At 41.7% G+C, this 25,052-nt stretch overlaps 1 protein-coding gene across 2 annotated transcripts in view; it reads right to left on the reverse strand.

The window, feature by feature from the left end:
• LOC117524799 (neuropilin-2-like) overlaps positions 1-25,052 on the reverse strand; it is a 414,867-nt gene that overhangs the window by 342,415 nt on the left and 47,400 nt on the right. For both annotated transcript variants that reach the window (XM_034186623.1, XM_034186624.1), the window contains exon 2: positions 16,969-17,149. In XM_034186623.1, the coding sequence (XP_034042514.1) occupies positions 16,969-17,149 (181 nt within the window). The remainder of the gene's footprint in view (positions 1-16,968; positions 17,150-25,052) is intronic.

The following is a 25,052-nucleotide window of genomic DNA, read 5'->3' on the forward strand; positions in this document are numbered from 1 at the left end:
TCATCACAGGCTGATGAAAACTTAACCACATAAAGTGTTCTCATTTTGTAAAACAATGCCTGGAAATACTTTAATTCCTTGTTGTGGCTGAAGAGCTGTAGCGTTTTAAAAGAAGTGTCTCTGTAGTTTCTATGCTCCAGGTCCATCTCAGCTTGGACCAGAGGACACTGGCACTTTGTGCCACAACAACACATTTAACTTATTTTAAAAGTTGAAAGAGTCACAGTGCCTCATTCATTCATGTCCGCTTTTACCAAAGACATGAGTTGACTCTTCAGCAGTCTGCACGCAGTGACGTGCAGATGGTGACAGCGTACACACACTCGATGATGTGCTTGTCAATACTTACGTGTTCTGCCTGCCAAACAAAAGGGTTCTGCCGCAGTAGAAACACAAAACAAAGCCAGACTTAACTGTTCCGACCCATATCATACCGTGCTGTACCGACCCAAACCACTCAGTGGAAACGGGGTCATCAGCATACGCTGGCTAAATCGCCACGGTGTGACAGGGCTCCATGTTAATGTATGTTCTGCATATGATCAGCACCACAGACAGCTCATTTCAAGAAGCTTTTAACTGCATGTGCATGTGTTTTTCTTACAAGTTACTGTACTTTGGGAAAAGAGCGCATTCAAAAAGCAACAACAACAAAACACTCCTCAAACATGCGCAGAGAAACTTTTACACCAGATCCACATTTTAAACCATCGGGCATTTTGACAAAATATTCCTCATGCTTTTAAACAGTCTAGTTTGCTCACAAGAAGATATTTGAACTTATTTCCATAAAACTAGTTATTTCCTCTTTACATGATGCTGAAAATTTGACCTTGGCCTATGATCTTCATCACTGACCAGTCCTAAACAAAATCAACCCAGAGATCTATGATCAAGCTCACAAAATGACACCACTCACCTCACGCAATCATGAAAGCAGGCTGCTCCACTAGCACACGTTCGGTACACATCTGGATCCAAAAACCAAGACAAAGTCTCAAAAATTAAAGGACCTGGGCACAAAGTGTCAGTCATCTCTTCCCTGTGCTGCTGTGAGCCCACTAAACCAAGCGTCATGCTCGAATGCACAGGCAAACTTGCCGAAGGTCCACAGCTCGTGAAAATAATGGGTATTCCCGACATCTGCTCAGCAGCACCACTCACCTGAATGAATTCAGATCAGAGGTTATGACGAATGAATTTATCCTAAAAGGGTTATGAATAAAACTATTATTGCTACCTTCTCAGACAATGTAGACAACCTCACCTCTTTAAAAACAAAGCAAAAAATAATAGAGCACCGTGCTAACAGAGCACAAACCCCACCAACACTAGTTTCCAATTACACAAAATTTTATCTTGGAAAAAATTTCAAGGTCAAAGTCCTGTTACAAGTGGCTTTTCATAAACTAAATTAGATGTGATCAAATGTCAGGAGGATGTATTTAGTTTATACACTTGAATCAAAGTATTTTGTGATGTTTTTCCCAATTTGTCATTGCTTTTTGACACTTTCTGACTGATAACTGGAAGATAGACAAACAGGCATATAAAGTTAAATCATCTTTGCTTCATTTCTTATTTTTTACTTTCATGATTTTGACAAGGGCTATTTTTTACTCACTAATACGGTTCACATTGCAATTTAACACAACAGTTAAGTATTTTATTTTATATTTATTATGTAAAACAACAGACAGCTTGTTTTCATGTTTTCATTCAAGACCACAAGCAAAAGTTCCTTGTTTTCATTGTTCATTAAGTTCTTTTTGAAAATGGAAAGCACAACAGCATTTGTCTTTTGTTCTTTTTTTGGCTGATCTGAAAATGATCCGATCTAAGGCTTAACAAAAACCCATGTCTGATCCAAACCATGTGTCATAACCCTGCATGCCTATGCAAAACTTATCCTACATGAATGTGTCATCATATTATACATGACTTTCTTATAATTCCGGCTGTGATTCCACAGATTTGAACCATGTTGGAAGTTGGACAGAAATCTTGACATGTATGGCCTCATTTGCACAAAGCTTTTGCAACTTTGACAGTGATTTCCCAACAAAAGCAAAATGATTTTTCTACAAAATTAGTAGCATGAAGTGAATGTGTGATAGGAGGCCTGTTGCTGTTTGTCTGGACACATGGTGGAGTCACAGTGATGGTAATTCAAACGTGCAGGCAGCTGCTACATGCCCACAGCCGCTGACAGAACATCCACTGACACTGCAAGTTCTGCTCTTCCTCCGTCTGTCACATGGACTGTTTGTCTCTCCCTCACTCCACCTTTCTTCCGTCTCCCCTTAGGCCAGTGTCACATTACATCATTCTCTTCCTGCTCCTCCCTCTCAGTTGTTTTCCAGTAATTGTGGTCAGTTTGAGTGTACGTGCAGGAGAACAAATATTCCGATCTGAGGTGTTGGTACAGTCGTCACGTACTGCAGCTGTTTTTGTGTGTTACAACTTTACATCATCATGCTAAAGGGCAGCTGGACTACAAAAGAAGACTTGTGAGGAAAACGTTTTGTTCATGGCTCCAGCAGTGTGTCGTTCTGTTGGGCCTCCAAACAGAATTTGTATTTTACTTTTTTTTTGTTCCAGATCATGACTTCTTCAGTTCCTTTTATTCAGTGATGGGAACAGCCAACCTAAAAATTAGCTTCAATAACCACTAATCTGCTACCTGAAAAGGTAACTGAGGCAACGCGATAACGTGACAAACTGCTAAAATATTTAGTTGAAGTTGCCACTAATAGGGAGGGGTGTTATTTCAAAAAATTTGGAAATCTATAAATGTTTGCATGGAATATGGAAATATACATGGAATAAACCATAGCAGGATAAATTTTGGGTCATTTGGTTCCAAAAACCCATATGGACGGAGCTTTTGAAAATTTCAAGTAACGCATGTGTCGTATATGTGCTGTTGACGTAGAAAACCACTCTGAGCTTATAATTATTTGTGGCCATGTCATTCTTTACATGTGATGATTATACTCAACTGATGTTCCTGAAATAAAAACTACGTAGATTTTGTTTGTTACAACTGATCGTAACATATGTACTGAAATTAGTTTTTTGTCAATTACTCTTAAAAAACACCAGAAAGGCTTATTGTTACTATAGAAGTTGAATATAAACTTGGGGTCAAGCAACATTTGGAGCCAAATTTCAAGTCTCTAGTTGCAGCGGTTCTCAAGATATGACATTTTCATTGAGATTTTTGGCGATTTTTGAACCCGATAACTTCACTGGCTCCGTCCATATGGGTTTTTGGAACCAAATGACCCAAAAGGTATCCTGCTATGCTTTATTCCATGTATATTTCCATATTCCATGCAAACATTTATAGATTTCCAATTTTTTTGAAATAACACCCCTCCCTACCACTAACCATGAACTTTTTTTTTACAGTATATGAATTTGCCTTTGGCTTGTTTTGTTTTTTTGTTTGTTTGTTTGTTTTTTTTGTTTTGTTTTGTTTTTTTGCTCTGAAACCCTGCAAAACAGACTTAAAAAGCTGAATTTCTATGGAGGTTCTTAAAAAGGTTTAATATGGCAAGATCCAATGATGATCACGATGTACATCAGTAATGGCATTAACAAATAGTTTACATTCAGCAGCACAGAAACTATAAAATCAATACATATTAAGAAGGAAAAATACACAAGATTATAAGATAAGATTTTCAATAATCTAATTAATGCATTTAGTCTGGTTTGACCTCCTGCTTCTCCATCTTTTCAAGGTGATGCTTGATGCCTTCAAGTGATGTGTCAGTTTTGCTTATTGGATTACTGTCTCAGCTCAAATGTTTTTCACCATTATTGAAACAAATGTTAGCTGACTTAAAGTTAGTAGAACTAAATTTAGTGGATGTTAATTGGTTTACCAATGGTTTTCAGAGGTAGTTGAGAAGCTAATCTGCTGACAGCCAGTTCGCTGAACTGTGCCCTTCACTGCTCTTATTGTACTGTAGGTGGTTTTACGTTGCAGGGACAGTACAATTTGGCTTCTAGGGACTAGTCCTGGCCACTTTTTAATCATGGTCATGGGTGCCCACGAGAGACGGCACAACACTTGTTCATGTCAGATGAAATAATACCGGAACCTTTGATATCTGCGGATACCGATACCACACTGATACACTTTTCCCTGTCTTACATATAATAAGTAATATGTTAATGAATGCATTTGTCTGGATGTAATTTACTAACCTAGACACCTAACAAAACATCAACTCAAACTGTGAAACAAATATTCCACTCCCCTGAAGGAAAGCATGCATAGCCCACATCATGAATCAGATGTGTAATGGAAGACTCATATCAGATTTTTATTTTATTTTATGTTTTATGATAACTGATCCAGTAATTTGGGGAACTATTGGATCAATACCTATTTGAAATGTCCAATCAGCGCACGCCTAGTGTCCACCATGCTGAAATGATCCAGAACTTCAGGCAAATCACAGATCATCTACTGTCCATTACACTACTCATATAGTGAAATTGTGAGTGAGATGAGCTACTGAGAAGAGAAGAGAAGAGAAGAGAAGAGAAGAGAAGAGAAGAGAAGAGAAGAGAAGAGAAGAGAAGAGAAGAGAAGAGAAGAGAAGAGAAGAGAAGAGAAGAGAAAACAGGATGAGAGATGTACAGAGAACATATTGAGCATGAAGTTAAATGATTGATCTGGCAGAGTACAAAGGCAAGGTCTAAATCATTAGTGAAACCATTATCATTGACTGCAGCTTCTCTGTCATATAAATCACTTCATTCACTGCTTTACTCCACACTTATCATGTAATCTGCACAAAGATTTGTGCAGCTGTCTTCATGCACGTCTATTTTTGAGTGTGTTCCTAAATACTTGTGCACTGATATCTCTGTTTTTGCAAACCTCTGTGTTGAGGGAAATGCTTCTCTGTTGTGTAAAAGTGTTTCCAACCACTTTTACACAACAGTGTGTGCATTCTCATGTCAACATTCTTGATAACATCTGACTGGGTTGTCATAAGAGAGACGCTGGAGAAGAAGAGGCAGATGTGTAGAATGGGGATTTTCCAGATGGATTGGCACAGACGGGGGAGACTGGAGACAGATGCAAGTGTTTTCTAATAGACTATGCTGAAAAATGATTTGGATTAGTGCCGATGCAAAAGCACAGAAGGCGACAAATCTGATAGGTGGGGTCGAGTGGCCGTTGGGAATACAGTGGGAGAGAAGAGGAAGGAGGAAAGGAAGAGAGTAAAGAGAGGAGCTGTCAGGGTGATTTGAGCTGGCCCTCAATGGAACCTGACGCTGCACTTTTCTCATTGCAGCTGTGTGAGCACACGTCTTCATCCAAACACTCCAAATAGACATCGTGCTTTCACAGACAGCCTGAGCGCAGAGGAAAACAACAGACAACTGCAGCAACAAATGGCATAAGGGCAATTATAGCTTTAAAATGTGATTTAAAACAATTAGCACTAAGTAGAGATCTGTGATCTTTCAAAATTATACCCCCGCTCTGCCATATTAGCTGCTTGTAAGTATTGTTGTATTGGCCAGAATGTAAGACAACTCTGATTACAACCCCACATCCTTTTTGAGGTATGTTTTTGGAAAAAATACTTTCTGAAGACCATTATTTAAAAAATAAAATGTCATAGTCTGAGGATTTTTCAGCAAAAGCCCCAATGGTCCTCAGAGATGACCAGAAACAAACATAACTATTGTGGAATCTGGTGAGACATGTCTAGCTGGAAAAGGTGAAGAAAGTGCAGCTCCATTTTTCTAAGTCCAATGGGAAGAAAGGAAGAAGAAAAAAGTTCACAATGTGGTGCAATTCTGCTGCTCTTTATTACTCTCTCCTGATGCAGTTTTAGCAGCAAAAATAACTTGGGTCCACTCAGGGGCGGTCCTGAAGGCGGGTCGACCAAAAAAAAAAAAAAAAAAACGGTCAAAAAAAAAAAGGGGTGGGGGGGTTGTCCTGATGGGGGGGTTCGTGGTTATGTTACGGCAGAGCGCCCCCCCATCTCACCTCTCGCGTTAGGTGAGCAACGCTGCACAGTGCAGGGGGAAGGGGGAGTTTGTGCAGGGGGAGGGGGGAATCATTCAATGTTTGGACGAGGAGGTGGTCGAAACGGAGTAAGACATAATCATGGATAGGAAACGATCAAAGCCATCAGGTGCCCAATTTCGAAAGAAAAAGAAAGAAGAAAAGGAGAAACGAGCAAAGGAAAAAGGTATGTATTGATTTACGTATTCCCGCAGCTTCACAGTGCTTTAAACTCTGTGGACGCTGAGCGACCACAGAGTTTAATAGTGAAGCAAAGACTGCAGCGAAGCAAAGACTGCAGCGAAATGAGACGAGTCATTGGATAAATGCTGGGCTTTGTCCCGCCCATCGGACGCTCAGCGTGTCTGGGGTCTATGGGGCAGTGGGCTGGCTTCGGCTGGCCCGGACGCTCAGCTTCTGCATGATGTTTGGATGATGTGTCTGAGGCTGAATCCCTTTTTGATTGACAGTGAAATGAGCGAATCAGTGATCTTTTGGTGTAAACATCCGTGGGAGCATTTTTTAATTTTCATTCTGTTCTGAGTTGAACCCGAGACTTTTCTAATCCTCTTAGCAGCATTTTCTTTGTTAAAAACGACTAGCGACAAATCGAGCTTCTATTTCTGGTGTGTTTTTTTGTAGCTGCTTGTGTTTGGAGACTGACTTCTATCACTCTTTCTGACTTCTATCGCAGTTTCTGTCCCTACTGAGCAGCGGGTGCTGCTGAGCCCCTCCACCGTCACAAAGCACTCACAGGCGGACAAACTTCACACTAGCCTCGCACCAATCCCAGCTAGCGAGCTAGCTAGGTAGCAAGCTGCACATGATGGCAGACAGTTTGAATGTTGTGGACCGGATTTTGGTGAAGCCATTTGATAGTCTTCCCTACGAAGAAGCCATGGCTGCTGTCATGACTTCAGCTCTCAATGGTTTGCAGGGCAAAGTTAAAGCAATAGCCCCAAGTGCAATGTTTGTGTATTGCTATGCACACAGACTGAATCTGGTTCTGTCTCAGGAGGCTAAATGCTTATCTGAGTGCAGAATATTTTTTGCATCACTCTCTGGGTTTGCCACATTTTCTCAAAATCCACAAAGAGGATGTCTTTTCTTGAGTCTGCAGGCTGCTCAAGGTTGCCCAGAAATGCTCCTACTCGATGGAATTTCACATCACGGATAGTGAGCACTGTGGCAAACAATTATGATGCCCTCCTGCAAACTTTTGTATATAGACTGTTTTCCTCTTACTTTTGTCACTTCATGGTATTCTGTAATATACAGATTGTTTAACTTCTTTTGTTATTTATATGGTGCGACTTTAATGGAGGTTTAAGTCTTGTTCATTATGGTGAATGGTACTCTATGATAATGCAAAGTGCACTCTGTTGGTAAAACTGAATGACGTGCAATATTTTGACCATCGGGTGGTGCTGTAGTGCAGTTGTGCTTTCTTAAATACCTGTACTGTACATAGTTGTAATGTGAAGTCACTGAGTCTTTTGTTCTTTTATGTTCAAAAACTTTATTGAAGTAATTATTGTTTATCTTTGTGTTTGTTATTGCAGTAGACATTAAAACCGGAAATTTGTTCTTGAAAATAGCTGTTGTGAGTTAATTTGTGGGATTGTGGGTGTTGTGGATGAAGTTAGTGTTTTCATGGGTGGTGGGGCGGAGGTGGTGGCCACGTTAGTGTGCGCGGGGGGGCACGCAGGGGGTTTCGCCGGGGGAGTAAATCACTCTAGGACCGCCACTGGGTCCACTGATGAAATAAAATTGCAAGGGGACAACATGAGATGTTCTGCATGTAAGGAGAGGATGTCACTCTGATTCAGGAACAAGAACTCAAGGAGTAATTCAGATTTATTGTGTTTTTGTGAATGCTATATTGCTGTGATGTTAATAAACTTGTCTATATAAAATACGAGGTCTGTGAGAAAAGAATCCGACCTTTTTATTTTATGCAAAAAATATATGGATTTGATTCATATGTTTTTACGTCAGCCAAGCTTGAACCTTCGTGCGCATGCGTGAGTTTTTCCACGCCTGTCGGTTGCGTCATTCGCCTGTGGGCAGGCTTTGAGTGAGCACTGCTCCACCCCTTTTGTCATTGTTTCATTGCGAGGAAATGGCGGAATGATTTGGGCTTTTTTTCCATCAGAATTTTTTCAGAAACTGTTAGAGACAGGCAGCTGGAAACCACTCGAAAAATTTATCTGGCTTTCGGTGAAAATTTTACGGGCTTCACAGAGAATAAGGAGTGTTACTACAGCTTTAAGGACGGCCCACAATTGCGCACGGTGCGCCGCGCTCTGAGCCACCATCGAGAGGCAGAAACCACCACATCATTTCTAAATGGATGGCTGTGTGGAGCCGGGACCGTCGTGTGCAATTTCTCTGGTTATCACAAGAGCTGGACATCAGCCATTTTCCGGCAGATTTCACTTTTAACAAGAGATTTTGTCATGGAAAGCCGTGCAGAGGCTTCGCACGTCATGACCAATTCGCTGATGAAGCGAGACAAAGGAACACCTCCATTTCAGAGTGTTAAAGGACAAGTTGGGACATGCCTATCTCGGCTTTCAGTGCTTACCAGTCGAGTGAGTATAAGAGAAATTGTGGAGAGCTGGGCATGTCCCAACTTGTCCTTTAACACTCAGAAACAAAGGTGTTCCTTTGTCTTGCTCCATCAGCGGCTCCGTCGTGACGCGCGAAGCCTCCGCGCGGCTTTCCATGACAAAATCTCTTGTTAAAAGTGAAATCTACTGGAAAATGGCTGATGTCCAGCTCTTGTGATAACCAGAGAAATTCCACACAACCATCCCCCCCCCCCCCCGCTTCATTTTTAATTACGTGCAGCCATCACGGAATGTATTAGAATAAATTTGTGCTCCCATAACGAACATTTTGCACTTTTTGGGACAATATCACGAACCAATAGATTAATGTATATTTTGTGCTGCTGAATCACGACTGTGAGACTGGGTTGTGAAATGAATAATGAATGCCAGCTCAAAATCAAGGCAAAACTAATCTGTGGATTTTATCCTTGTGAGGGTCAAGATGTCTCTGAGCAATGCACTTAGCACCAAAAAATGTCTCAACCCAAAATGATATCTGCACATAAACCCCACATAGGGAAAGATGTACAGACAGAAAAAGATGTAGCTCAAAAGTGAAGGCTCACAACAGCAGGAAGCAGCAAGACACTCAACACAGCTGCAGTGGACCTCTGGCAGAGGATCAACGGGAAAGAAACCCGACGTCTGGTGAAGTCTGTGGGTTCCAGCCTTCAGGCACTAACTGCACAGGATCTGCAGCCAAGTATTTAAAAGGACTAATTTATGATTATCTTCAATACTTTCAGCCGGTTAGAAATGCAGAATCACGAATAGAAAGTGCTGTAATTTGTGCACACACTGTATTTAGGTGAACGGTAACTACCCTGAAATTTAAGCTGACAGCACGTTAAAGGCCAGAGTTTGAATGTGGGAAAGATGCAGTGAGCCATGATTGGCCACCGATATCTTCACAGGGCCATGGACCTTTTTCCTTTTCTGCTGATCAGTCAGCTTTTCCCTCTGTCTCCCTCCTTCCATCTGTCTTCCTGCACATAATTGCTGTATGAATTGTAATGAAAACATCTCTCTTTCTCTCTCTCTCTCTGACTGACCATCTCTTCATCGATTCAGCCTGCAGAGCCAGTAACGTGCTTAACAAAATGTGATGCATTATAGATTACAGATTACCATTTTAAATTGCAATCAGAGCTATAATTAATTAGACTGCTTCAGCACAGTGAAATAATGAAATAACAAACTTGTATGACTGAGTTGTGCAGATTCATAACAGCACTTTGATTGTGTGTTTCAGTTCTGCTGCTGTTGTGACAGTCAGATGACAGATGACAGGTGTGTGTCTTCTGCATGCATTAACCATTGCTATCCATTGTCCAATGCAACCATGTGGTGAGGTGATCATTTGTGTATAAGTTCAATGAATTTGTTTTCTACCATATTAAAATGATTATTTTAATTTTATAACATATACAGGGGTGCACATAACTGGTACCCATGGTGCTTGTGCTAAAAATAAATTATGCATAGCAGAAAACACAAGGGAAGCACTTCATAAGAGGAAAGCAATGACAGAATATAGGAAAAGTGTTTCCTTCTGCTGTGCATCAATGATGTTTAGCACATACAAGCACAATGAGTACCCCTGGACATATACTGTCTGAGAATAAGACAGTAAATACAAAACAGCCAGGACAAACCTGCACGGGATGCTAGTTGAGTACAGGATGTACTGCCTCTTATGTCAGAGTTACAGTAGGAAAAGGTAATGCAGGTTTTATTTGTGCTGTATAATGAAATGGACCTGGCTGTAAGCTTGTTGAAGTAAAGTTGTCTTCTTGCAGATCTAAAACTACTAATGTGTTGTGAATGAATGAATTAGCAAGGGTCGGCAACAGGAAACATTCACAAGGAAAAAACAACATTAGATGTCTTGTAGGGAGCAAGATGTTCTGACAACGGAGTGACAGGAGAAAGGAGATAAAATAGTGTGGAACATAATTTGTGAGGAAACGGGAGTGCACATGAACTAGAAGAAAACCATGGAAAATAATGACACAGACATGACACACGCACATACACACCAGATTCATACAAAATGAAAGACTAACCACAACTAACTTTGAAGAAGCAAGTTAGCAAGACGACATCAGTGTGTGTGTGGGTGTGTATGGGAAGATGAGATTAAGTCCTTACAGGGACTGAGGCCCATCGGGTCGATTCCTATCTCTGGTTTCTGTGGCATGAAGCAGACAAGAGTCCACTACTCCCGCTGGACAAGACCCCAGTCCATCACAGGTTACTTGGCAGGCCAGGCCCATACCCATTTACAGACAGCTGGACTAAGAAAGTGCAAATAAAATGTCTTGTCCAACAACCCAAACAGGTAACCCAAGCAGAATTCACACCCAGGTCTACATATTGACAGGCTGGTTTCTTAGCCACTGAGCTACCTGCTCTATGCTTCCATCCACTTGCATTGGACGGAAAAGTGCTACAGAAATGTTCCATTTACCATTCTCCTCCTCACTCCTATGAAAAAAATCAATTTCAATTAAATTTCTATTTAATCAGCTCAAAAAGCGCCAAATCACAAGCTGTCTCAAGGTGCCTAACACACAACAGTTCAACATAAAAATAAAATAATAAAATAAATTAATAAAAACATCAAGTACATAATTAAAAACAGAAGTAAAAGAATAAAACAGATAAAAAATAAAAATTATTCATAAGAAAGAGAATAAAAATAGGTTTGAAGTCTTGACTTAAAAATGTTCACGGACTCCAACTGCCTCACGGTCGCAGGAAGACCATTCCACAGAGCGGGTGCATGATAAAAAAAAGCTCTTTGACCTGCTGACTTTTTCTTCACTCTGGGAACACAGAGAAGTCTTGCACCCTGTGACCACAAAGCCTGGGCTGGTACGTAGGGTTCCACCAGATCGGCCAGATAAGACGGTGCCAGTCCATGAACAACTTTATAAGTCATTAATAAAACCTTAAAATCTGCTCTCATAGAGACAGGGAGCCAGTGTAAAGGCGCCAAAATGGGTGTGATATGTTCAAACCTTCTGTTTCGTGTCAAAAGTCTGGCAACAGCATTCTGAACCAGTTGGACTGCGGTAACCCTGAAAACAGGACATTACAATAATCTAGTCTAGAAGAAGCCAAAGCATGAATCAGGGTCTCAGCATCAGCCATAGACAAGATGGAGTGGATCCTCGCTATTTTACGCAGATGGAAAAAAGCTGTCCTCATAATATCCTTGATGTGGAGGTCAAAGGACAACGTGGGATCAAAAATCACCCAAAGGTTCCTCACTTTGTCCGTATGACGTATGACACACAAACCCAGGCTGAGCGTCAGCTGGTCAAATTGATGCCGATGTCTCACTGGACCAAGAACCATCATTTCAGTCTTATCAGAGTTTAAAAGTAGGAAGTTACTAGACATCCAACTTCTCACTGATAGAAGACAGTCCTCCAGAGATTTTATGGGAATGAGATTTCCCACAGTTATCGGCATGTACAAATCAAACTGCTTAAACTAGTGATGATAGAAAAACTCTGACATGTCACAGAGACAGACAGCCACAAACAGAGAGAGAGAGACACAGAGAAGTTGAAGAAGGCACTAAGGTGTCTTGGGGTCAGGGTTGTTTCTGACCATACACACACACTTCTTCTGTTTGGCCTCTAATCCTCACAGTTTAATTTCATTGCACCCTGAACACACAGGCAGCGTGGGGCCCCTGTTGTCTTAAATAGGTCTGCGCTGCAGACACTCACCAGTAAATAACAGCCTATTAAGCGTAAACTGTTACCACCAGCGCTGCTTACACAGTGTGTCTTACTCTTAACTGCAGGGATTGGAAAACTTTTTTCTCCAAAAATGTAACTTCTTATTGCTGGCACCAAATTGAAACTGAATAAATGTTTACTGTGTATCGTGAAGCACACGCAGAGCAGAGTAACACAAATGCTCAAACCACAATAAATAAATCAGAACGTGCTGTTTGGAGGGGAGACTCAAAGATTGCCTCCTCCTGGGAAACTGCCGGACTTTAAATGGATGGAAGGAATTGAAAGTGGAAAGAAGGAGGGTGGGGGGGGGGGGGGTGGACTGAGGAGGGAGGGAGAGCAAAAGAGACATAAACAGAAAAGGTGAATGTCTAATGCAACAAACTGATGTGAGGATAAGAACTATAGAGTAAAGTGAAAAATCACGATATGGCAGCAGGCAGAGACGTATGTTTTTCATTTCCGCTGCACAATGCAACAGTGACGGAAAGCAGGAAAACACATCGTGGGCATTTTCAACCTTTCAGCTTTTTCACAAACAGCCAGCTGGTTAAATATTGATGCTCGAATTCCAGCAAAGAGATGACTGAATGATTCTGGTCTGTCTGAGTTGGGAAATTTGCCCATCTATAATTGATCAAACTTCAATAAGTGGATGAGAGTGAGCAGGAATTGAGAAATAAACACAGAGAAAACTTGTTAAGTTCTGTATTTGCCGCCCTGCCTTTCTCAGTGTGTTTGTGTCTGGAGCCTTTTTAAGCAGTTCGTGCCTGTAGAACAATTTGTGTGTGAACTTTTCACGCGTTTGTTTGAAGTAACAATTCATGGGCAGTGCAAGGATTTTTTTCAGTACTGAGTGGTTGTGATAAGATTGTGCAGGGTTCCTCGTAAGTTTTCAAAATTACAAAAAAAAAAAAACCCTGCAACAGGCGTCGGCCAAACAAAAGCCCATTTGGAGTATGTCCAGCTCCACTTTGTGCTTTACTTTGTACTCAAACTGTACACGTTATAAATAGCAAGGTGCAAAGAGGATGTATTCATTTCCTTAAATATTCATGGGTGTGTTGCTTAAATTTTGCTTAAATTTTCATTGTTACACAGATGATACTCAGCTTTATCTATCCATGAAGCCAGAGGACACACACCAATTAGCTAAACTGCAGGATTATCTTACAGACATAAAGACATGGATGACCTCTAATTTCCTGCTTTTAAACTCAGATAAAACTGAAGTTATTGTACTTGGCCCCACAAATCTTAGAAACATGGTGTCTAACCAGATCCTTACTCTGGATGGCATTACCCTGACCTCTAGTAATACTGTGAGAAATCTTGGAGTCATTTTTGATCAGGATATGTCATTCAATGCGCATATTAAACAAATATGTAAGATTGCTTTTTTGCATTTGCGCAATATCTCTAAAATTAGAAAGGTCTTGTCTCAGAGTGATGCTGAAAAACTAATTCATGCATTTATTTCCTCTAGGCTGGACTATTGTAATTCATTATTATTAGGTTGTCCTAAAAGTTCCCTGAAAAGCCTTCAGTTAATTCAAAATGCTGCAGCTAGAGTACTGACAGGGACTAGAAGGAGAGAGCATATCTCACCCATATTGGCCTCTCTTCATTGGCTTCCTGTTAATTCTAGAATAGAATTTAAAATTCTTCTTCTTACTTATAAGGTTTTGAATAATCAGGTCCCATCTTATCTTAGGGACCTCATAGTACCATATCACCCCAATAGAGCGCTTCGCTCTCAGACTGCAGGTTTACTTGTAGTTCCTAGGGTTTGTAAGAGTAGAATGGGAGGCAGAGCCTTCAACTTTCAGGCTCCTCTCCTGTGGAACCAGCTCCCAATTCAGATCAGGGAGACAGACACCCTCTCTACTTTTAAGATTAGGCTTAAAACTTTCCTTTTTGCTAAACCTTATAGTTAGGGCTGGATCAGGTGACCCTGAACCATCCCTTAGTTATGCTGCTATAGACTTAGACTGCTGGGGGGTTCCCATGATGCACTGAGTGTTTCTTTCTCTTTTTGCTCTGTATGCACCACTCTGCATTTAATCATTAGTGATTGATCTCTGCTCTCTTCCACAGCATGTCTTTTTCCTGGTTCTCTCCCTCAGCCCCAACCAGTCCCAGCAGAAGACTGCCCCTCCCTGAGCCTGGTTCTGCTGGAGGTTTCTTCCTGTTAAAAGGGAGTTTTTCCTTCCCACTGTCACCAAGTGCTTGCTCACAGGGGGTCGTTTTGACAGTTGGGGTTTTTCCGTAATTATTGTATGGCTTTGCCTTACAATATAAAGCACCCTGGGGCAACTGCTTGTTGTGATTTGGTGCTATATAAATTAAATTGATTTGATTTGATTTGTGTTTCAGTCACTGAAGACATACAGGATCCTTTATGTCCAGCTTCATGTGTAGAGCAGGTACCTCAGTGGGATAAGGAGTTGAGCTACTTGTCTCTGTCCTTGGATGTGATAATATACAAATAATGAATATTTATGAGTTCAGTGGTGCAAATATTTTATGAGGTGAAAGATGGCTGAATCACTGAATGGTACGTTCCATCTTTCACTGAATGAAATATTTGTTCTATTGAAAGAATGGAAAACATTCATTATTTGTTTTATATAACAGCAAAAACAGATCCTTGTCATTTTATATTTTACTAATTTATAAACAAAATGGATTTACATTTTGGTGTGCATCACTGGTGCTTTGGTGTCAACAGTCCAACATAAATTTTAAATAGGAGTCCAAAATTGTTCTCAGTCAACTTGCCAAAAACAGTTCTGACAATGTAGTCCATGATGCCGTGCACTGACTTTGTGTACAGACTGCTGTCTGCTTTCCTTATTCCAGCAAAAAATCGCATCAGAAAGTTGCCCAGATTTTCATCCTAACTTTATCCTCTTCATTCCAACAGTTCTTCATGCTTCCAGGCGGCTTACAGCGTAGTGGATTTGGGTTTTTTTTTGTGTGTGTTAGAAGAATTAGAACACTCAATTAGCTCCTTCAAATCATTGTCCGTCACCACAACTAGTGGGCAGTGGCTGCATTTCGCAATGATACAAAACATATGGAACCAAATTTGCATAGTAAATGGAACCAATCTGCACACTCAATGCAATGCAACACAAATGGGACAAATAATCCATGTCATGTGACATACAAAGCACCAATCAAATGACAAATATCCACTCAGCCGTTATATAATTCTATATAGTAAACATGCACAGCTCCTATAGTTTAGGTTATGTACTTATTCATGGTATCATCTTGCATGAACTTGTGTTTGTAGGTTTGTTTGACTTTCTTTAGGGCCCCTTCACACATAGTATGAAAAAGTACAAATCAGGGCGAATCACGGCAGAACAGCTTGTATGAGTGAACGACGAAAACATCGAGCTGACGGCAAGGTGTGAACAAACCCGCTGTGACAGTGTCATGCACGTGACAGTGTTGCGCAAGCAGGAACACAGTGCGAGCAGCTGGGACGTGGTGCACCACATTGCACCGCTGATGTAGAGAACAATAAAATAAAAACCAGCTGTATAATTAATGAATATTACTGGGTTGATATAAATAATAAAAATAAGGGGACAGAATACAGATCCCTGCAGTTAAATGACCCTGGTTAATCTTTTCTATCATTTACAGCAAAAGGCATGAGATTTGCTAAAAGAACCAAATCTGGAGATGCAAATGTCACTGAATGTGCTGTATTGTCATGAACTGGACTCCAACTGTGCAATAATGTGCTGACTCCAATGCAATGTTCTGGGACTGTCAAGATTTGATGGAAGAACAGTATGCACTCTGAGTGCCATTCTAGTTGTTAGAAGCTTTTAATGGCCACTCCAAACCGGACAGTAAAAATCTATGGAGACATTTTATGAGGTTATAGAATACACAACTATGAACTTAAATGACCTTTTCACACTTATTTTGTTTTTGCCATCCTTTTGCATTGTTGCATTTATAGTTGAGCAGACTTTGCAATCTTCACTTCGTGTAGCACCATAAACAATGCTGTCAAAACTGTAGAGCGATTCCTTGTCATTCTTTCTCCAAGATGAATTGTCTATTTGTTTTCTTTTTGCCTCGATATCCGCCCATCTTTCGGCAAATCATACCTCCCTGCCAACACTTTTCCATTATTTGTCAGCACGCCTGTTTGCCTTTTTGTCTGTTTTTAACACTGTCTGTCACTCTCACCGTGCATCAAACACAAATCATCTAATCTCAGCTAATTCATTCAAAGTGTGAAATGCAGCAATTGTAATTAGACTTTGATAATTGGAGACTAGGGACCAATAAAGGCTCCAAAGTGATTACGGAGGGATTGTTTGAGCCACAGAAACATGAGGAGAGTGGGATGAATTTCACTACATGTACACTCAGAAACACTCGCTAAGGGACAGACTACACTCCAAAGCCCGAAAGAAAAGTAGCAAGAACACTGAAAACTTCCAGTTTTCTGCATTTTCCTCTCCTCATTAATGCTTTATCTCCCTCTAAAGACACCCTCATGTGCCACCCATCCTGTACTCACCTGCAGTCGAGTTTCTCGATCTCAAAGTGCGGGTTGAAGTTGAGAACGATGCGTTGTGAAGGCTCAGGCGCTGTGATGACCCAGCGGCAGTTCTGGTGAGGTGGGTACTCCAGTGGGTATCCAGGTGTGGTGATGTAGCCAGCATCACTCGCATCTAAGAAGCCGCCGCATGGCTCAGATGCTGGGGGTGGACAAAGGCACAAGAAAGGTGATGTTACAAAAGTCAAGCAAAGGTTACATACGTATTTTGAAAGTAAAGCGGAAAAAGATGTTTTACTTCAGTTGAACATGTGTTAATGCTTTAGAATAGGTTTATTATAATGTTACTGGATAAGGAGGAAGGCCACATTTTACATCTGCACTGTTAGACGTCCATGTCACAAACGTACATGTTTTCTGGACAAACCATCAGTGACGTTACTCATAGGTTTTCTGAAGAGACCTGGGGAATGAGAAGGATTCTAGTGGCCCGTGATTGACAGGGGCTCAGAGAGGCCCCGAATAGCCCTAGGACACATCCAGGACACACTGATCAGGTGGGCTGGCTCTGTGGTTGGAATAAAGCTGAACTCTCTGTTGACGGTGGCAGAGAAGAGAACACTGGACAAACTCCTGGACATTATAGACGACGCCAGTCACCCTCTGCACACTGCACCTTGTATTCTGGTAGATACTTGGCAAATAAAGACTATTCTGATTCTGATTCTGAACTGTCAAATCATGATTTTCTTAACACAAATATGGGAATAGTGAAAACTATCATTAAAATGCATAGTTTTATGGAAAACAGTATCTTCTGGCTGGCTATGTAGGCCCCAGTTAGGTTTCTTTTCATGGGGCCCGAATTCCCTGGCGGCACCCCTGATCAGGAGTAAAAACCCTGCATGACCTAGGGGGTGAATGAAGCCTGAATATGCCCTGTCTCAGAGTTACCAAACAAGCTAAAGCTAACCTTGTAACCTTGGTGCAGGTGTTTTATTAAAGCATATTTTGAGGGACTGGGTGGTGGTTTTCATTATGACCCAATCATTTCCTCAGTAATAATGGATTAACTGGATCTAATGTCACCAAGATACCAATAGCTGCCGAAAGTGCTAATGGTACCATATAAAATTAAGGGCACCTTCATACATAGCGCAAAGTTTGGTCAATGTGTGCACGAAGCGCGCATGAAGCAGGAATCGTTTGCAAAACGTGTAAAATAGTCCCTGCCTTGAACACCTTGTACACCTGTTGCTACAACTATTTGTGTACACCGGTGGCTGAAAGACAGAGTGTGCGCTGTGCAAACCCATCGAACCCTCTCGCAGCAGGTGTCGGTCAAATTCCAGCTGACACACATGAACATCTAACACCGCTCGTTTGGCACTTAGAAAATGTGTGGCCATTCACACTCTTGGCATGACAACAGTCTGCAGACAATCACTGTCGTGCTGGCAGTGAAATTTGTTGAAGTTCCCCACAAGTGTGGCTTTGGTGTGGTGTGCTGAACTGACAGGAGGTGTGGCCGTCGACAGAAGCAGCTGTGGAGATCTGTTGATCTGGACATCCCAGCTGGACAACACGTACTGTGTTTGGACAGACATGGTGTCTGTTTGCTGTCATCACGTGGACATAAATAAAGACATATATCACTGTGGAAATACGAGGTCTATTAGATAATAAAACAACCCTTTTATTTATTTTTTTAACTATATGGGTTTGAATGACGTGCGATTACACCAATCATGCTTGAACCCTAGTGCGCATGCGTGAGTTTTTTCACGCGTGTCGGTGACGTCATTTCCCTGTGGGCAAGCCTTGAGTGAGATGTGGTCCCGCCATCTCGGCTGAATTCCTTTATTTCACACGCTGCTCGAGACGGCGCGCGTTGCTTTATCAAAATTTTTTCTGGACCTGTGAGGAATATCCGAGTGGACACTATTCGAGAAATTAAGCTGGTTTTCGGTGAAAAGTTTAACAGCTGATGAGAGATTATGGGGTGTTTCTGTCAGTGTAAGGACTTCCCACGGAGCGGGACGTCGTGCAGCGCTTCCAGGCGCCGTCGTCCGCCTGTTTCAACCTGAAAACATCCTAATTTCAGGCTTAATTCACCCAGGACGTCGTGAGAGAACAGAGAAGGTTCAGAAGAGGCCGGCATGAGGACTTTATGCAGATATTCCACTGTTTAAGGACATTTTGTAATGAAAGACATGCGCGCAAATTCACAGAGTCGTTTCCGTGACGACTTGGCAAATCTGTGTGCGCCACGACAGGAAAAACACCTCCGTGTTGAAAACCATTTGTAAAATTCAGGCGGCTTTTGATGGCTTTCAACAAGTGAGTAACTGAGAAATTGTTTAACAGCTTGGGCATGTTCCAACTTGCCCGTTAAGGTTTCCAACGGAGGTATTTTTCCTGTTGCGAGCCCCCGCGGTCGGGTCCGGCCCGACATGCGACTCTGCCCACACGTTCTTTCATTACAAAATGTCCGTTAACAATGGAATGTACGAATAAACTCCTCATGCCGACTTCTTCTGAAAGTTCTCTGTTCTCTGACGACTTACTGGGTCAACAGAGCCTGAAATGTGGAAGTTTTCAACTTGAAACGGCGAGACGCTGCCGCCTCAAAGCGCAGATCGCCGTCAGGCACCGTGGGCCGTCTTTACAGTGACACTACCAGACCAGAATCTCTCATCAGCCGTTAAAATTTTTACCGAAAACCAGCTGAATTTATCGAATGGTGTCCACTCAGTTGTGCCTTATAGTTTTGAAAAAATTTTGATCAAACAAAGTAGCAGTCACAATGAAAAAATCGACGAGAGGGTGGGCCACTCCTCACTCAAAGACTGCCCACAGGCGAATGACGTAACCGACAGGCGTGAAAAAACTCTTGCATGCCCACGAGGGTTCAAGCATGTCTGATGTAATCACACATGATTCAAATCCATATGGTTTTTGAAAAAAATAATAAGGTCGGATACTTTTCTAATAGACCTCGTATATGCTGTGGACTGCAGTGTGCGCTCACTCCCTTGCTCCACTGAAAGGCTACCCCTAAGTCGAAACAGACTGTCAGATCACAACACGCAGTGGGTGATTTGACTCTCACGTCACCCATGTGAGCTCTGTTCCATATGACGCGGTGTCAGTTCTGGCGCACCATCCACAAGACACGCGTGTTGGGCAGGACACCTTTGCAGGTGTTTTGAGTTAATTAGACTAGATTAGAGTGTCTCACCAGGTGTCTTCAATATTGAACCTTTTCACAATATTCTAATTTTCTGAGATACTAAATTTGGGATTTTCATTAGTTGTCAGTTATAATCATCAAAATTAAAAGAAATACACATTTGAAATATATCAATCTGTGTGTAACAAATTAATATAATATACAAGTTTCACGGGAGTGAGGCTTTTTGACGACCAGATGCACAGCAACTCCTGCTGCTCCGTCACACAGACGCTTAACTGTCTACACATATTGGCCAAGGCAGCACCATGAAGCAGTGCCATTCAAATAACTAGGCTTAAATTTGCTTGTAGACCTGCCCAAGTTTGGCGCCATTTTGCATCATTTTGCAATGGTTCATCAACATGCTTCAATTGATTTTGCAATGTATCTCTCATCTGGCTGCATTTGGTGCCAAACCCTGCAAAGCAGACATGCCACTTAGCAACAGTTTAGAGAAGTCTCTTTTTCCAGAACTCGTGTCAGCCCCTGTGACGCTTGGCAGGTCTGGCACAACTTGGTGCAACTCTGGATGAATTTGATTTCCACTCCACCTTAAACTCTTGCTATCTTGCAGTCATCATTATCATGCAAAGGTGGGCAGCTGGCCAAGCTGCAGAAAATTTTGAACATATTCACAACCAGCAAGACATTAATCAGCCTTTCACAATTTGTGCTGATCTATTCCATGCAGCACACCGACCTCCCACCGGGAGACAAACGATGCCGATGTACTGATCAGGAAAAATTCTTCCAGGTGCAAAAGCTGCTTTAAGATAGTAGAAGTTGAGGAAAGTGTGAGATTAAAAGTGCAGGAAAATAAGTTGTTTTTGGAAGGTAGGAGTGCATACGTCTTCAATAAGAAGAAAAATGCTGAAAAAGACAGATAAGCCTGAAAAATATTCCACACAGCAATAGATACAGGTCTAAAAAAACTTCAGGATGACCATGAGGAAGCCCGCAGTCTTTAGATATTCAGTCCAGTAAATTAATATGTATTTGCTCATGAACTTTGGGTTTACAGCGAGAAAGCGGCCAAAACAGATGAGCATTTTGGAGATAAAATGTAAATGTGTTTACAGATAGAACATGAGAAAAGAAGACAGTGAGTGGTGTGTGTGGGTGTGGGGGGGAGGGGGTCAGAGGTCAGTTCGTCATTGTGTTGAACAAAGACTCCATTCTGACTCAGGAGGACTGACACACCGTGAATGGAGTCTTCAGACATACAGTCACAGAGCAGATCCGCTTGTCAGCAGTCATTCTGTGCATGTATCCTGTCCGATACAATGCCACTCATTCACTGTCACGGATGTACACATCGATGGTAAAACACACACATGAGTGACATTTGGAGGCACATCTGCTGCATACAACCCAGCTGCATGAGATCTGTGAGGCTTCTGTAGAGCATCGCACTGCTGCTGCATAGTTTGATGGAGTGCTCACATTGTCAACGTCTGCCTTCTACAAAGGAGACTTATTGTGCAAAAATCTGTTTTTAACTATTGTATATAGTTACAGTAAATTTTACAGAGTTAAACTGACTGTAGTGAGTGTGTTGGTGATCTGCCCTTTACATTCTGGGAGACAACGCTCAAACACCCACCAAGGACACTTTGGAGAACCTTGTATCTAACATCAACCCAAGAGCCTTAAGGTGCGTTTACACATAACCAAGACGCGTTCTGAATGTCATTTTTCTGTCATTCGTGACACATTCCGGACATTCTTAATCTGACTTAACGCATCTGACTAGGTTTCTTAATAGTGCGTGTTGTTGCGTGATATTCTTGATATTTGTGGAGCATGTTTTTGCCTGTCAAAAAATCTTCCACGAATGTCACACACCATCCTCATTTCGTCTCACGTCGTGGAGGTTGCAACTGAGCGTATTGATCCGTCTTGATGAGTAGTGATCCTTAATAGAACGTGACAATGTTCGTAGTGGTTCCTGTGATGGTTCGTGGAGCCCAAACTGTCACGTGTTTTTACGAAGTGACACGGAAACTGTCAAGTTTTGACACGACTTGTAACGCAGCGTCACATTTCACTGCACGCCACGACAAATCAGTTTTCTGTCACGTGCGCACAATTAAACTCGGCTCCAAATGTCGTTCCACAGTTCCTGCTGAAGCTCCTCGGGACGCTCCTGCAGGTGTTCCACCTGCTGTTGTAACCGATGAGCGCGAGAACGAGTCTGAGCCAGAGGAACCAGAGGAGTGAGAGAAGACTCACGTGCAGCCAGACATCTCTGCACCTCTTCCAGTCCGGCAGAGGAAGAAGCGCGCGCACAATTAAACCCTGCTGCACCGCATTCAGTTTGATTGCTGACACCAAGTTGGCTAAAAGTCTCATTTCAGTGCTCTTCAGCGCGCTCCTGCAGGTGTTCCACCTGCTGCATGTGCCTGTTTGGGAAAATGCGCGAGACGAGACCCGCATGAAGCCACACATCTGGCTCTGTCCTCCTCCTCCTCTCTGCGCCACTCCATGGCACAGAGACCAACTATGCATGCAGTCATAAAGATCTTCTGAAAAACTGGAGCGATCTGAATTCGGTTGGATGAATATCGGTGTGTGTGTGGAGACAATTCACCTCGTTCACAATGTGACAGAACTTAACGATTCGCTGTTACGCGCAATAGCGCGCAATAACATGGAACACTATTCTTGACCGTGCGTAATAGTTCCTGATAATTCTCCAGCAACACGTGCCATTAATCGTAACGTGTGGTAACAGGTTGCAGCAGTTCCTGAGGACACCTGATGCCTCTGCCCCTAATCATCACATTCATGGTCAGCAGCCAAGAATGTGTACTTCGTGGCATTCGAGACTTGTCATCGTTATGTGTAAATGCAGCATTGGGGCCCCTTCACACATAGTACGAATGGGGTCGAACTGCGCATGAATTGCACATGAATTGCGCATGAAGCAGGAATCGTATGCAGTACGTGTACAAATCGTAGCTGCCTCCAACACTTCGTACACCTGTTGCTACAACTATCTGTGCACACCAGCAGCTGAAAGAGAGTGTGTGCTGTGTGACCTCATCAAACTTTCTCGCGGCAGGTGTCGGCCAATTTCCAGGTGACATGCACAAAGCACATGTACAAATCTAGTAGCAGGAGGTGGTAATGGTAGAATTGTTTTTTTTTTTTTTTAAATATGCTTACATCCACTTCAGAGATTGTGCATTGTGTAATTTGGGAGATATTTCATATAGGAAGTGGGTGTTTACCATGACAAAAAAAAAAAAAAAAACCCACCCCATGCAAAAAAGAAACTGCAATATATACTGTAATTTTAACATCTTTCGAAATATTAGAATGTAATTGTTTTGACTTCATGATTAGTGCTCTAGTTAGTTAGTTAGTTTTAGTTAGTTAGTTCTGATGAACCCAGCATTGAACACAACATTCAAGTTTATGATATATAATGCTCCTGACTTTGTAATACTTGTTTTAGAGAAGTCACAAAAGCTACATAAGTACTGATATTATTACAGTGATCATGCAATTACACATGTAATTTCAAGTCACAGCATGGCAAGTTGTAGTAAATCAGGTGTCATGGCCAAGCCAAAAACAAGATCTCAGGCTAAAGAATTTGATAAAACCTTTAACAATGGTTTATGTTTTAAAGTTTTTGAAGAGCATGGCCTCCTCCTAAGTTCTGTTATTCACACAGTGTGACTGAAATAAAACCTTTGACAATGGTTTATGTTTTTAAAGTTTTTGAAGAGCATGGACAAACTTTACACATAGCGGAATAGCCAGATAATTGAAAATAGACCACACTTTGTTACATTCAAGGGGTGGGGGGTTATATTCAAGATATAGGATTAATTTTGATGCCAAAATGCTGGTATTAATATTGGGAATCATTTCCTAAGTGGATGTATTGAAATTCTGACTTGTGATTTTACCACCTCCTGCTAAATCAAGGGATATTTGTAAATCACCCTCTGTGCATTTGCAAGTATTAATGAGACAAATTTAACTCCACAGAAGGACAACAGAACAGGAAATCCACAGACACACACAGAAGGCCAGAGGTTTGAAAAAAGACAAGGGGGACAGGTCCTGACAACCATATGACACCTGGTCATTTCCAGTCGAGCTCTTGTTAACAGTGTTTCCGATATTTCAGCAAACATATATGCAGGAAAATATTTAAAACAGAAGACATACTCTGCATTGCCTGTCCCACTTTGTTTGCCTTCATCCACGTTTAACAGCATACTAAGGTTCTTTTGGCATATGGAACATGGTCAAACAGCCTGGTAGCAATAGCGCATAGTATCTCTCCCTGGTAAAGTAGCCTCTCTTACCAATAGTGTATAGCTTCTCTCCTGGAGAAAACGCCACTCTTAATGATAGCACATAGCTTTGCTCTCTGGTAAAATAACTTCTGTTAGCAAGGAGATTTTATTTTAGTTTACAACCCCAATTCCAATGAAGTTGGGATGTTGTGTAAAATGTAAATAAAAACAGAATACAATGATTTGCAAATCCTCTTCAACCTATATTCAATTGAATATCAATCAATCAATCAACTTTTTTCTTGTATAGCGCCAAATCACACCACATTGCAAGGCAAGGCCATACAATAATTATGAAACACAGTCTACGTCTAAAGCAACATAACCAAGGGATGGTCCAGGGTCACCCGATCCAGCCCTAACTATAAGCCTTAGCGAAAAGGAAAGTTTTAAGCCTAATCTTAAAAGTAGAGAGGGTATCTGTCTCCCTGATCTGAATTGGGAGCTGGTTCCACAGGAGAGGAGCCTGAAAGCTGAAGGCTCTGCCTCCCATTCTACTCTTACAAACCCTAGGAACTACAAGTAAGCCCGCAGTCTGAGAGCGAAGCGCTCTA

The sequence above is a fragment of the Thalassophryne amazonica genome, chromosome 14 (assembly GCF_902500255.1).
Source record: "Thalassophryne amazonica chromosome 14, fThaAma1.1, whole genome shotgun sequence".
Taxonomy (NCBI): Eukaryota; Metazoa; Chordata; class Actinopteri; order Batrachoidiformes; family Batrachoididae; genus Thalassophryne; species Thalassophryne amazonica.